The sequence below is a fragment of the Anopheles funestus genome, chromosome 2RL (genome assembly GCF_943734845.2).
Source record: "Anopheles funestus chromosome 2RL, idAnoFuneDA-416_04, whole genome shotgun sequence".
Lineage (NCBI taxonomy): Eukaryota > Metazoa > Arthropoda > Insecta > Diptera > Culicidae > Anopheles > Anopheles funestus.
In genome coordinates, this window is record NC_064598.1 from 89020776 (window position 1) to 89036183 (window position 15408).

At 46.2% G+C, this 15408-nt stretch overlaps 1 protein-coding gene and 1 long non-coding RNA gene across 2 annotated transcripts in view; one reads left to right on the top strand and one right to left on the bottom strand.

The window, feature by feature from the left end:
* LOC125762213 (uncharacterized) overlaps window positions 1-15408 on the top strand; it is a 226263-nt gene that overhangs the window by 184416 nt on the left and 26439 nt on the right. The window lies entirely within an intron of this gene.
* Window positions 1-15408, bottom strand: part of LOC125762157 (GATA zinc finger domain-containing protein 10) — a 43576-nt gene that overhangs the window by 11939 nt on the left and 16229 nt on the right. Inside the window, exon 2 of the mRNA XM_049423983.1 lies at window positions 7174-9942. Within this exon, the coding sequence (XP_049279940.1) occupies window positions 7174-8499 (1326 nt within the window). The 5' untranslated portion in view covers window positions 8500-9942. The remainder of the gene's footprint in view (window positions 1-7173; window positions 9943-15408) is intronic.

A 15408-nucleotide genomic window follows, 5' to 3' on the forward strand; every position in this document is an offset into this window, starting at 1 on the left:
CCAAAGTTCCGAGCAAAAAAGATTAATTTCACCGTCTACGGCAAGAACACTTTCCATTTCCACTCTTTCTCTAGAGAGTGCTTCAAAGAAGGGGCTTAGGGTAATTCATTTTTGCCGTTGCAAAGACTTCGTCTCGGAAATAAGTGGAGGGAAAATATGATATCAAAGCTGCCTTCAGAATTCCTTCAAGCATGTCTGGCTCTCATGCAGATGACGTGATTTGAATGCATTTGTAATAATTGCATGGAAAGATCTCACTTTCCTCGGCGCCCTTGTTCTACTGCTCCGCTATCTGCAGCCGGAACTGGGCGGCGGTTCACATCGATCCTCGTACACTCCGGATGGGTATGGCAGTGGTATAATTAATAGACGAAAAAAAAATCCCAGAGATCTCGTTCTAGATTGCAAACTGCTTTGCAAATGCAAGTACCACACCTCGCTTGATACAAATACCCCTTATACTCGATCAGACGACCTCGTTCGCTTGCAGACTGTACACTTTCACCATAGATTGCACGGGTATGTTCCGTTCGGAACCACTGGTGCCTTGGAACGAAAAGCAAAAACCCACCCAGAACGCCTCCAACTGTCCAGAAACACTCTTCCCACAGCATGGTGGGCTGCACACCGGACACCGGTGCCGCCCGCTGCAAATGCTAACTGCGCCGGTTTTCGGTCGGTTGCGCTCGACACGGTTCGGTGATTTGGCGATGGGAATCTGATGAATGAATTATGTTTTGTTTACGCCGCGCTTCGTGTATGATTGGCACGATGAAAACGGCTTCCCAGAAGGGTTTTTGGAGAAGTAGGAGGAGGAGGGCGTGCAAGAGAACGGAAACAAAGTGGGTGAAATGTCACGCATGTGCATTTATATGCGATCGTAAATTGATCGCCCCACGTCCGGAAAGTGAGTAGAGAAGGCGGTTTTATTTCGCAGAAACATTTGTGCTGTTTTGCGATTTCGTTCCCCTCTTTTTTTTTTGTTTGCTCTCGTGTACATTCATAACTGAAAGGGACCGATCTGAACTCCAGTATGTGCCCTATCTGGAAGGTATCTCGACTATGATGATAGCTTGACGAAGGTTTAGTTCTCGAACGCGGAATCTTGACGCCCAACCCTCGTGCGCACACTATTTGCGTTGGTTGTATGGTTGAGGTTTGGTTCGTTAGGGCTTTAACGAATGTGACTCACACGAAGATAGAGCCAACATCCCGCCCAATCACGCGTGCTGGAACTACGAAACCAGTACACACTACAGCAACAAAACCTTTCCACCAACGATCCTTCAATCCAATCCTCAATCACTCGCACGCTGTGAGGTTGATTATTGTCACCGAAAACAGACGAGCGGGACGAGAAGCGGCGTAAATTCGGCAACTACAATCCGTGGGCGATCGTTACACTTACGCTGATTAACGATCCAATCTTTAGCTGGAGACGGAATCAACAGCAACAAAAAATTAAATTACCCGAAACAGGGAGTGTGCTAGACGTGCCTAGACGAACCGTCGTGTTGCTCGTGTTTTCATCAAGCAATAGATTAAAAGGGGGGAAAATGGAACCATTCCTTCGCTTCACAAACGACGTGTGGGTGTATAATTCGATTTCCTGTTCATAAATTGATTGGAGGAGCAATAAACACGGTCGCTCAAATGGAACAGTGTTGCTGACACTATCAGATTGAGGTTATGAAACATGTGGAGCATTCAAGATATACATACTCAAGCCAGTAGATGTCAGACTTTTTATCTTTAATTTTGCCCTTTCGATGGTAAGGTTTGAAGCATAAATCATTTGAATATAAAAGCCATTCTTTTCAATTAAAATTTCAGCTCCAAACACAAGAAATCTCAAGATTTCAACAGTAAATCTTAATTGTACTGGAGACATTGAGGGGGTCTTATGGTCTCAGGGTTGGGCGGTCGGTTTATCAAACCAAAGGTCACCGATGGTGTTCCATCTGAATCTGCCTCCCCCGACTATCTAGCCTCGTGCATAAAATTTAAGATAGTCAGCCATTTTTTCCTAAACAAAAGCGAGGAAGAGATAAAAGACTTGTACCTAAAGCGCTTTATAGCTTAAAATACTTTCGAAATATTCGTGCGAAACCTAAGCACACAGCAGCGGGGCTTGCGTGTTACACCCAATTTTCATTCAAATTAGGAACAAAACTACATGCTAATTTATGCCTGCCCGGTAAATCTCATCTCTCGGTCGATCTCGACGTTTTGCGCACAGTATCTCACAAGTACAGCCACACCGATTTCGTTTTAGCACATTTCTGTTGACCCATTCGTGTTTTATATGCGTGGGACTGTCTCCCAACGTGTACCGTGGTGTAATCAGTGCATTCACCATTTATTGTTTGTGTGATTCGTTTCTTTAACGCACCGTTAAAATGACGAAATTGCAACGAAAGGGGCAGCATGCGTAAACAATGTTTATTTGCGTATGGCGTGCATTGGAGCAACGATTACGAACATAAACACCGCCGTGGAACAAAACCGGCGCTGAGAAACGAAACAAACCGGGCAGCAACCGAAACATTTGCATTGCATGTTTGCTAATGCAATTAAAGATGTTGTTATTATGACTTTGCTTTATTATACTTTTTATCTTCACTACGCACAGCTACGACCGACACATGCCGTTAGTGTGGCTCATTTTGGTTAGCATGCTTCATGTGCTGTTGATTTTTTTTATTAATGTTTTAGTACTGTTCTTTTTCGGAGTAAATTGGTAAGGTGTGTGCCTGTCAGGGGCATAAATGAGTAATGGTAATTTTCTGCCAACAAACTCGTATCACATTCCAACACAACCTTACATCCACGAAAGGAAACCGCACTCTGGCCAATTTTTAGCATCCAAGGTCCACACCTAGAGGAAGCGACACAATTTACCACACGCTAAAAACGCTTGTCCCAATGTGAATGTGTCGAGTGTGGTGATCTTCGACGTAAAAAGAGAAAAAAAAACAGAAAAATAAATCCCCACCAATGGTACAAAAATGCCACGAAAACCCTGGTGCGTCATAATTTTGGTCATTATGCTCGGTCCAAAAACCCTGGGCCAGCTGAAACGATGGACAAAAATTAAGATAATGCCCAGATTTATCGAGGCTAGGCAACCGTTTGCATCCGTTTCCACCCGTTTCCACCAGGGGTGGATAAGGGGTTAGAGGAGGTTAACATTTTTCGAAAGGAACCATTCAGCAGTAAAAGAAGATAAAGAAACAAACAAAAAAACACGCACCGCAAAAGCAAACGACGTTGAAAAGGTTCCCATCCACCTTGGCGACCCTGTAAGCGAAGGCGATCATTAGACTAACCGGATTGCGCCGCAACGGAATTTCGTTTTTCCGCAATTGCTAATAAACGGGTGCGAAGTGGAATGGGCATGCGTGCCTGTGCTGTCCACAATTTGTGGAAAAACTGACAAAACTGTACAGACGAGAGAGCGGCGAACAACAACGACGAAAAAGTAAAATACACCAAAACTACTTAATCTTCGGCTTCGAACTTGGTCTGTGAAATGAGCCTGAAACAGACACACTGAAACATGCAATTCGATCCGGTACACGGGCACCGATGGGTTCGAAGGGATGAAGGCGACCGTGAACCACACGCAAAAAACAGAGGGAAGCCATACAACACTCGGCCACAAACGCTCGGATGCAATTAGATGGGTGATGGGGAAGCCATGATGCCACCGAAACGAGTAATTGAAATTTCATTAAAGGTTTCCATCTGACCACCAGTTAACACTCGCAGTCGCACAAGAAACTCAAATGCAAAACCAACCACAACAGATGGAACCAATCTCAAGGGATTTACGAAACGAAAGACTTGAGCACAAGCGACAAACCTCGCTATTGAAATTGAAGCATTTTTTCTCTCTCTCTCTCTCTCTGTCGTTGTTTCTTCTTTTTTTTGCTGTGCCGAAACTCGGAAAATCGGAACCATCATACGTCATAAACAACAGATTGTATCGTCCGTTTGATGATGTACCTCGCAGCCAGCACAATATCAGCAGCAGACGAACAACGAAAACCATTTAAAGTGAAGCGCACCCAGCTGGTTCCGGTCATACAAAACAAGTGGCCGGATCCACACGCAACCAGGTTCCAGTACGGAATGGAGGGAGGAGAATTTCCCAACTGCTTCATTCTTCGGTGCAAGGTGTTCCAGGAGCTAGCGAGCAAAAAAAAAAGAACAAAAACGTCCGGAAATAGCATGTTTTCGTACGTTTATGTACATACGGATGTGTGTGTGTGCTTGGGCCCTTCTTTATTACCTGTCGCTTTCATTATTAGCAATGGGGAAAAGATAAATTGAGCCAGATTAGACCAGCTTGCATACTCTCACTTTTTGTGTCGATGGCAAACCATCCCATCCCGTGCCTCTTTTTTTAGAATGGGAAATAAAACTTATTATACGTAGCGAAGTGAAATGAACCTTTGATGCCCTGCAACTTAGGGAACGTTTTTTATTTTTTATTTTTCAAACCACACTTTGAGTTTGGACATTTTTATTACTTCTTTTTACCTTCTAGTTCCTTTTTTTTATTGAACGAACGGTGTGTTTCAGTGATTTAAAGATAAATGAGTTTTATTTTGCATTTTGGAGGTTTATTTGCCTCTCTTTAACTGGAAGCCGTGTGAATTAGCACAGTAGCAACATAAATGGGTTTCTTTTTGTTTTATGAACAGTAGTTATTATCTAACCAATTTAGATGATTTAAAAGACACGATAAATTATTTCAAATAAAGATATCAAACCGTTTTCTCACTTACTTTTACTTCTGGTGATGTAAATGGAGAGACTCAAAAATTATGTTAAATGATTTGATTCTTCTGTACGCGTATAGAAAACGCTTATATAGAAGAAAAATATTTGCTTCTAAATCTTCAGAAAATGCTTTTCGTTTTAGCATCGCAACCTGCACGGGTGTACACAGCATAATAATGCCGAATGAAATTAACCTAACGGAGCATTATGATTGCCCCCGGTACATCAGCACGAGAGAATAAGTATGCATGCCCCAAAGCCCGAATCCGCAAGCCAAAAAGCAATCAGCAAACAACACCAAAACAACAACAAAAAACCACCCCAAACGGAAAACAACAAGAAATGCGCGGTTTTCTTCCTTCCCATTTCTACTTTAGCACACACACACACACTCACTCACATCATCATCAAACGCAAATGCAGTGATCTCGTGCAGTGCGCAGCAGTGCTGCTACAAAGTTGAATCATTTGTTTTTATTGCCCCACCGCGATCGGACGCCGATCACCGACCCGCGTGGCTTGGAATGCCACGTATCGACAGCCGGCAGCAGGTGAAACCCCTGGTCGGATGCTGCCGGAAGCGGTGTGTGGTGGTGAAGGTGAAGGAGCTGATTAAGGGTAATTTTTTTCGACTTAATGAAATAATCGTGCAAATATGGTAAGCCCGGCCAGCCAGCAAGCGATACTTCTTAAAAGAAGGCGAGAAAGCGATGACCTTTTTTGTAGGGGGAGGAGGAAGGCAGGAAAAAGGTAAAAAGGGTTTTTTGTTGCTTTTCTCACAGTTTTGTTTGATTTTCGAATGTTTGCAAGAAATGTCGCATGCGTGAAGATTTCCAACCATTTTTGCGTATCATTATCAAATCTTTTCACCATTACCTTAAAAATCCTGGGAAAGAGGGAACAATGCAACGTTAATGGGTTCACGCGTGTGTAAATTTAGTCACAAAAAACACACAGTTTTGGTTAGGAAATTTCTCCTACAAAACCTTTTAAATTCTTCCAAAGGAAAGATAGCAAACAAGCGTCCAACCATTCCAGCGTTTCCCAAAAAAAAACGGTTTGCACACGCTTTTGTTGGAAGAAAATTTCCCTGCAACAACAGCAACGCCTTGAAAGCCGTGAACAATTTGTGCTGACATAGTACACATGATTGTAATCCATTGCCGTTTCGATTGCGGTCTTGTTGAGCGGGTCCACTAATCGCAATCACCTTCCAAAGCAAAACTCATTCATCATAATCAACCTATTCTATGCGGCAAACATGGGACACAACATTGTTGACGCGGGCGAAAGTCAACGGTGGCTGGAAGTACAATGGGAGCAACCATTGCCATTGGTGGCATCGAATCCAGCCGATTCGCCCTAATGGTGCTGATGCTAAAACCCGTCACTATCGCATTGAAACCATCCGTATCGAATTGACAAATTGTTTGTTCGAGAAGCAAAGAAGTTCGCAAAAGAAGTCGAAGAATCAAAACACTCTAAATGACTTCAACGGTGACAAATAAAAATAACCTCCTTCCAAACGATAATGGTGCCTGGTGATCGAGGGGTGAAGATCGTGTTGGGAGATAACTTTCCTTTTTTTATGTTGTATGTCATTCGAAAGGTAGACACACACACACATTCGAATGGGTGGATCTTTAAAACGAGTTAAGCCGCCCCCATCTCCGTTCCTGGATGGTACGACACTTGAAGGTGTACGATCGTTTGTTCGATCGGAAGAAATACTTCCTATGTTTACACCTGCCGTTAAGAGATACTCGATCGCAAGGGAAATCGCATCGAATCGAGTGAGAGAAAGGAGAGAGAGAGAGAAGGAACAACACGACGAGGAGACATATTTTGGGTGAAATTTTATCACTGATAAACATAGTCAGGAAACAACTTTCGAACCAGTTACCCACAACATGCCACGCAGACCGTTCGCTATCGCCTTTAGGCGCCTGCTCGAGGCGTCCAGAAATTCAGGCTCCAAATAAGAGGAAACGATCGATCGACACAACCCAACCCCTACCAACCAACGGGGAAAGACACGTCGGAAAAGGTCACAAAACTTTCTCCTTCGTTTGGGTTTGGGGATGGCGTTTTGTTTGGAGGCGATCGGCGATGGAACTGCCTGCTCAGGGCAGTGAGAAGCTGCCCAACGGGCATTGCGAAAACAGGTTTCCCATACGGAGCACATACGGGACCGGTCGTTTACTTACTCGCTTGCAATCTCCCATTAGCTGGCAGCGTCCCCCTTCTTGTGGAAAGTTCCTCACCCAGCAAACCCAGGAGAGTGAGATACCTCCAGATATTCGAAATTCAACCTGTCTCCATTTGCTCCGGATATATGGTCATAGGTGGAGGAGATACGTCTAACAACGTTTGCGTCAAACTCACCTGAAAATGTCGATTCTGCTCCAGTGCCGAGATGCGTCCACCTCCACCTCCACCACCACCGCTCGAAGAGGTCGGTGTGGAGGAGGTTTCGGACTCCGCTTTCCGGACAAACTTCAGCATCTCCTGGTTCTGCTGCTGTGCTGATTGCTGCTGTGACTGGGCCGGATGTTGGAGTGTGTGAACCGGATGAGACTGTTGCTGCTGCTGCTGCTGTTGATGTTGCTGCTGGTGCTGATGATGTACACCGGTAGCCGTAGGTAGATGTGACGGTTGCGGAGGCTTCAGAAGCCCCTGGACCGAACTGGAGGAATTCGTTCCGTTCGTGTTGGTACTGGAGTTGGGTTGACTACTTTGATGCACTATCGCGGTCGTTTGATGGATATGACCGGCGGATGGTCCGTTCGGTACGGTGGCAGGTTGCTGTGTTGCGGAGTTGGACGAAGTGCCGATTGCCGATGCCTTTGCGTGGGCCAGATGCACCTGTAACGATCTCGTCGAGCTGGTCGTCTGATCCTCGGATGACGATTCCGAGCTGAGGCGTGCGTGCGGTGCCGGCGGTAGATGATGAAGCGTTTGGATCTGTTGCTGTTGTTGATGATGGGCCGCGATCGCGGCCTGTTGCGCTTGGGTCGGCTGACTAACGGCCGCAGGACCACCGTTTACCAGCGGAGGTAGATTCGAGAAGCGGATATGCTGACGGGGTGCCAGTAAGCGGGATGGGTTTGGAGGTCGCTTCAGATTGTCACCACCGTATCCCTTGGTACCGTTGTACGCAAGTCCACCGTTTTGTGCCCCTTCCGGACGTTGGTATGCCGCCTTTAGATGGCCGTTAGTGTAACCGTTCTTCAGGATGCCACCCGGCGGATGGGGCGGTGGTTGATAGCGGGGTGGTATATGGCTACCCGGCGCTTGCCCCGGAACACCGGCAGTTCCGGTTGCCGTTTGCTGAGGGATTCCACTACCACCGGTCAGTCCACCAGAAGATTTCACGAGTCCGCCACCATTGAGAGCGGACGTGAAGACGCCACCTCCGGGATGATGACCGACACCGTTCGATAGTGTGGTGGTCACCACCGAACCAGACACTTGCTGATGTTGTTGTTGTTGCTGCTGCTGCTGTTGCTGTTGCTGTAGTTGAAGATGATGCTTAAGTTTCTGCTTCTGCAATTGCTGCTGAAGATGATGCTGCTGTAATTGGTGATGGTGCTGTTGCTGCTGCTGCTGTAACTGCTGTTGCTGCTGCTGCTGAGTGTGCGGTTGTGATTGTTTGCCTGTCAGACCTATTATATTTCCAGATAGCTTCAGGTTGCTAGTATTCGTTGTCATGACGACGGGAGAAAAAGCTGTGTGGTTTGGCGAGAAAATGTTGAATTTGATGGGTGTGCGTGTACGCAAAGGCAACGCCACAACAACTCCAAAGGTCTCCGTCCTAATGGTTCTATGCGCCGCGTTCCGCGATAGTACCTGTAATACGTCGAAAATGCGACTCTTCACCACTATCCCTGTTACGCTTTACTCTCGTGTATCCCTTCTTTCTACCAAGGAAGCACTGTGCAGACTTCCCTTCTGCTGACTAATATTCTCGTAAAACAGACCACTTCAGACAGTAGCGATAACGGCACGCCTACAGCTCAAGCATGCGTGCTAGCTGGGTAGAAACCTGTACTGGCTATCTTGAGACAGAAAAATTTCCGATAAAACCACTTCACCGTCTGCACTAGGATACGCGCACTCGTATTTCCCGCTAACGGACGCACTCAAAAAAAAACACGACTCTTGAAACCAATTTTCCACAATATACCGGGGACACTATTACGTCTTGGCTGCTTCCCGCTTGGGGTTTCAATCACAAAACACTTCGCTTTTCGAGGGCGGGAAAGGAGAGATGCGTATGCCACTCTGCTCACTTCTCGAGCGCACACTTACACACACACACGCATACAAGCACTATAAACTGCTCAGATATCACATCGTAGTGCTACCGGACGACACTCAGCACACCGGACCTTTACCAGCGACACCATTGGAACACACCCGCAGCACCGATGACCAGCATCACCAGCCTTCGCAACCGCACCAAACATTGTCATCGGCCGGTCTCACGTTCCTTAAAGCCGAGTCACGTCGACTAGTAAAGCAGAAAGCAGCTTCCTTATCATCAACCTTTCAAGCGGCACACAACGGACACAGCCTATCCTATCGCACTGTTTAATACCTGTCGTGCTTTTACGCCACGGTCTAGACAGAAACATTCACCAGGCCCGGCCCGATAACGCCACTCGATGTGGACAGAAACGAGCTTTTTCGTGTTTTATTTCTGTTACTAATCTACGGACACACAGAAAACTACACTGTCCCACAAACACACACACACTCCGGTTGAGAGGCGTATCCGTGGCTCCCAAAAAAACCCGTACCGAGCCCGCCGGGAAACACCGAAGGCCGGGAGGTCCTTCCTGGACGCGATTGTTTCACAGCGCAGCGGTTTCGCGGTGGTCCGTCTGCGACGATCGTTTGTCGATCACTGATCGGTGTGGTTTGGTTTGAATTTTCGACCCTTTCGTCGAGACCACCGTGGAGGTGGATGGAGCCGTTCCAGGGAGAGTGGTCCTGCTCGTGGAGTCCTCCTGATAGGAGTTGGAGGTTTGAAGTTTCGCGAAAAGAGCGCTCACACACACCGTACAGCCGACACACGCAAGCTCGCAAGATCGTTAACAGGGGACCTGGGAATCGTTGCTGACCGTTGGCTCAGGTACGCAGGAAAGAAAGCTTAAATTTGAAAAATGGAAACAACAAAAAAAACGACATGAGAATGGAGAAACAAGTCAGTGTGGTGTGAGTAGGAAACGGTGTGTAAACCGGCATGTTGAGCCTGGTGTCGATCCACCTGCAGCGATCGGTGTCGGAATGGGTGTATGTGTGTGTTGCGAGTTGCAAGAACATCATTGGATCATGTTTCAATTCATACCGAGCGCAATCGAGGTTGTATTTTTGTTTTCCTTCGACTTGCAGACATACTTTATCATATTCTTCGATAGGTACAATCTAAAGAAAAAGATATCAAAATGAAAGAATAAAACTACGCGCCCAAAAAACCGCTTTCCGAAGCTTCGCTTCAACGCGGCAACCACGACCACTTCAAAAACAAGTTCGTTACGATTTTAAACTGAATCGAAAGTACGTCCCAAAACACCGCTCTTCAGTATGCCAAGGGGGAGAGGTCGGAACCCTCTCAACCCGCGCAAAGAACTTCTTCTTCCGATACGATTTATTTGCCGTAAACAGGCAAAAACTGTCCCACCGATCGGTGGACCACCGATTCAAAGTCGTCCCTGGATCGACTCGAGTGAAGTCTCAAAATTTAACGGACAAAAAAAGCTTACACACACAAGCACACATACTCCAGCTCAACCTCCAAATGAAGCGTGCGTTGGAGAGCGTTCATGGTATGCGGCAACATAACCGGCAAACGAAACCGCGACTATGCTGCTCATGTGGCGAACGGGAATAGTTTCAACAAGTCTCCCCGGGACCGGGTGAAGGGCAGGGCAGTGGGGCAGATACACTTCATTCGGGAACCGGTCTTGGCGCGCTTTATAACAAGAGCAGAAGGGAGCACGTAAGCGGAAGGGCACAAGCAGGTTCCTCCCCCCACCCATTTGCTACTTTCGACAGGCAGCATCTCCAGCAGGCTCGCCGATGTCGATGACGACAAGCGCACACAAACACACCGTCCGAAACGTGTACTTTAAAATGCTACAAACGTGGCGACGTTTGTGGAGCCCTTCTCCAATACAGACACACGCACTCCACTGCAGGCAGGAAAAAAAGGGCTTTGCAGATTCTGCCCGACGCCCAAGATGAGACCAAGTTTGTTGTGGTTTCGCGAAAATGCCTTTACCTTTGGAGCGGGTCGCGTACACTCACACACCGGCATCTCACAACCTGGGGGCGCGCTTTTTTCTCGAGGTCTCTCTCTCTCTTTCTCTCTCTTACATACCCCCAACATAATTCGTTTGGGAAGCATAGTTGTGCTAGCGACTGCACGATCTTGCCCGAAGAGATCTTCATGGACGTTCGCCGTCTTGGAGCGACGACTCGGAGGAAGCATGCGAGGGAATGCCTCGAAGTAGTGTGCGAAGCGAACCAAAAAAAAAATACAACACACTTAAACATAAACCTGAACCTGACCAAATGCGACCAAAATGTGGTTCCTGCGCTCCCGGGAGATGGTATGTGGCGCGCTGCTATGTTGTGTAGAACGGTTCCCGTCTTCCCGGTTCACAAAAGAAGGCTCCAGTTTCCACAGGCCGTCTTGGGTTCGTAAGCGCTTTCGTAACGATGACTTCCCAAAACCCCCAATGGTACCGACAGGCAACAAAACACGGCCCCTAGCCACATAACAAAACTGCAACCATATTGCTTCTCACGCATCCCCATTAGTCCGGCCGGGAAGCGGTGCACCATACCGGATAAGGGCATCGGAACGCGCGAATGTAACACAGTTTCCGAGCGAACTCAGTCCTCGATGGTTCACCGGGAAACCGGAATGTAACACAACGCCCGAGGACCACTTTTTTGCTTGTTATTATTGTTGTGGAGCAATTTTTGGAAGATATTCGGCTATATTCCTTTTCGTTCGCCGAGACCTAAGACTCCATCCATCGGTAATGGATCGTGCCGCATTAAACCTTTGTTTTTTTTTTTGGTTTTGTTTCGTTGCAGTTGTTTTATACCCACCTCAAAGAGGCGCTTTTACCCGGCACGGAAACCACACACGCAGCGTCATAACCGATTTTGGCACTGAACTTATGTTTCGTCCATGTTTGGTAGAAGAGGGGTTTTTTGTTGTTGAATCAAGTCGTTCTATAAGATTGGTTGAAATTTATTTTTTTTTTAAGAAAATGAGATTCAGAATGGACTAAGTTTATCCTGTAAATAAGAACTTCTTGCTCTAAAGACCGTTTACGAAGTTCTGAAGGTACCGACCAACAGAAATAGCAGTCCCTATACCTCTTAGACGACATAGTGTGAAACCAAAAGTATTATAAATAGTCATTTCGATATGATTTCCGAAACTGATAGTGTTTGTGGACCCCAAAGATGATATTGAGAATAGTGATAACATCTTAATCTGATTCTATTCGTCGTTTCTAGATAAAAGGATATCAGAAACAAGAATTCCTAATTATTGGATCTCATAGATGACTCCATTTCTTACTTTTGTGTCCAAGAGTTAGAGATGTTTTTAAAATCAATATTGAAATTGCAATAACGTCAAGATTTTTCGATAAAACTATCTCTTGTAATTCCCACCTCCAATAAACAGCAGCTGCAAAGCCTTCACCCAGTGTAAACAAATTTATAATTCTCCTGATACGCACCAAATTTGTCATGATACACGCACACACTCCGTTCGTTTGGAGATAAAATATTGCACTCATTTCATTACAAGATCCACTATCAAATTATTAACGACATGACTGATCAAGAACAACATGAACAAAGCCTCAAGAGCATTGCTACGACTGCCGCTTGTTTATACACTGTTCGGGGTAAAACATTGTCTCGCTGCAGCGCTGTAACAATATTGCTGGCAGGCATAATTTGTACGATCAGCCCATGCCCGATCCTCCAGGCAGGCAGCTTGCTGGCAGCGAAAACTTATCAACATCGCATTAATCAAGATAAAAACTGTTACAACCGTACCGTGCTGCTACTGGAAGCGTATCGTTCATAAGCGCCTGGGTGGGTTCTTTATTTTTCTTCAACCATGTACCTTGTACTGAATGAACCCAAGCGTGGCACACACAAGAAAATATATATATGCGCGTTCCAATACAACACTGACATGTAAAGCGTGTAATAACACCGGTTGACCTCGTTCGTTCGGGGGCATTAAGGGTGCGTAAGATAAGCATAAGTCTCCACCATGAAGAATGCCAGTGAGCAGTGTCCGAGGGTTTGAGATGAGACTCCCATCATCACCCGGGACAGTTGGCCGACATGTTGCACCGCAAATGGGAGGGGTAACGTCAAACCGTGCTAGACAAACATAGCCTCACATTCCGTTCCGGAAGATTGCGCACTTCTAACAGCTTCTAACTGAGGTTGACACGACACGACGCTGCAGCTTCAACCAAGTGTAACAATCCGACAGATTGGCACGATTTGGTATGCATCGTCGAAGAGACTGGCCACAAGCAAACAACCAAAACAGGCGCCGAAGCGGTAAAAGGTCAGCATCTAACACACGCTGACGAAGATGAAGCAAACAAAAACCGCTCCAAGACTCCTTGGAATTGTAAGCCCTGTTACGGTGAATCACTGTAGCAAAGGAAGAGAAGAGAGAGAAAAAAAAAGTGCACAAGAAACAAAACTCATTGCAGGGCGAACCCAAAACCACAACCACTCATTTGCTGTTTTCCCGAAAAAGGGACAGTGGAAAGCGGTGAAACGGTGCGCACGGGGATAGGACTATAAATTTCCACTGTTTATTAACCTCGATCCGTCGCTTTTTATTCGTCCCGTTTTGCAGGCAAAAGTCGGCACTCAGCAAATGAAGCGATGCAGTCGGGCATAAAATCCTATAAATCTCGTCCTCCTCTAGGTTTGCAATGGTTCCAGAACTTTGGGGCCATCGGCACACCGCACTCGGATGACGTTTCCCAGGTACCTTACACCGTAACACCAACGTCATTGAGACGGTTCTGGGATGGTGGCCGCCAAGAGTGGCTTTCCGTTTGGCACGATCAATCCATCTCCCGGCTGACGGCGAAGATCAACCGCTGCTGATCTTGTTTCGACGTTAGGTAACGCTCGCTGGAATTCTTACACAACCGATCATCATTGCAAAAAGTCAACGGACTCTAATGATGCATCCCGCACCCTTAGAACAATGACATCGCGTATTGCAATGGTGGACGGCAAGAGAAAGTGCTATACGCTTCAAGCACACAGAATGCACTTACGAACAAATACGACAGCATGACATTCTAGTTGCAAAACATACGAGCGAGTACTTCTCCCATTCGCACAACTTATTTCCTTCGATCGTACGTGATTTTATCTTAAATCAACCATTTAGATAAAGGCGCAGTAAGTCACGTTAGCTAGTTAACTCGCCTGGATGACACACTGAAATGCCGTGATTGATGATCGAGAATGTGTTGTCGTTTAAGATCTTGAACCTTTCGCAATCCTGGCTGGTACATCGCAAATGTCACGTGCTAGAATTGATCGATCAATCAAGATCGTTTAGGTTGGAAACGAAGCAATGAAACAAACCATCAAGGCCATTCAGATTTAGCCGAAAGATCACGACTATTGCTGGCAAAGGTGATGTTGTGAGTGATTTTAATTTGTGCTCCGATGGAAGTAGAGTTCACTTCAGACATTAGACATTTATTTCTTGTACAGCACAGAACAAATTTCCGTAAGTATCTAATAGCCACCAAATGTCCTTCAAGTCTTGCTATCTCACAAGTCACTCCGTCAAAGCAAGACAGGTGTCCACCACCAACCACACTAACAGCGTGATCGAATGAAGTATTTTAATTTGTGGTGACATTCTCCACATGTGACACATTCCAGAACTGTGTGTGTGTGTGTGTGCTCGCAACAATGACCCACCTTGATAGACGACCGGTAATTGAAAGACTTAATCCAAGTGTGCCTTGAAGCCATTTCCAGCAACCCTTCACCGGAGAACCTACGCTTTGGCGGGGTTTTAATACACTTCCATGGTTCCCGATGAACAATGATCGGGTCCTGAACTGAAGTGTGTAATAACCCGTCATCATTTCACCGAGCTCTGTTGGTGCAAAAGGGTACTATAATTATCTTCACTCTCTAGGCGCGAGCTTTCATCGTTTTTTTTTATTCCTTCAAGGCCATCTCTTTTTTCTTAAACCCACTGGACAGCACAGACACCCCTTAATCGATAGTGTAATTTTCCCCGTATGAAAGTGACCCAAAGGAAGATCCGCTTCTTTCCAGTCCGCTAGCCGGTCATTTCGATCAGCGAAAAGCCATTTTTAATAGCGTCCCTTCGAATCATGGTGACATGGAATCGTCAATTATATATCCTCCAGATTTTTAGCTTTCATCCGAAAATGATATCGACCCTCTTAACCTCCTCCTTAAGCGTTCCCAAACTGGAAGCGTTCCCAGGCTGGAGTAAACCTCACGACGAACGAAAGCATTTGCATTCAAAATGTCCCGACCTTCGCTCGC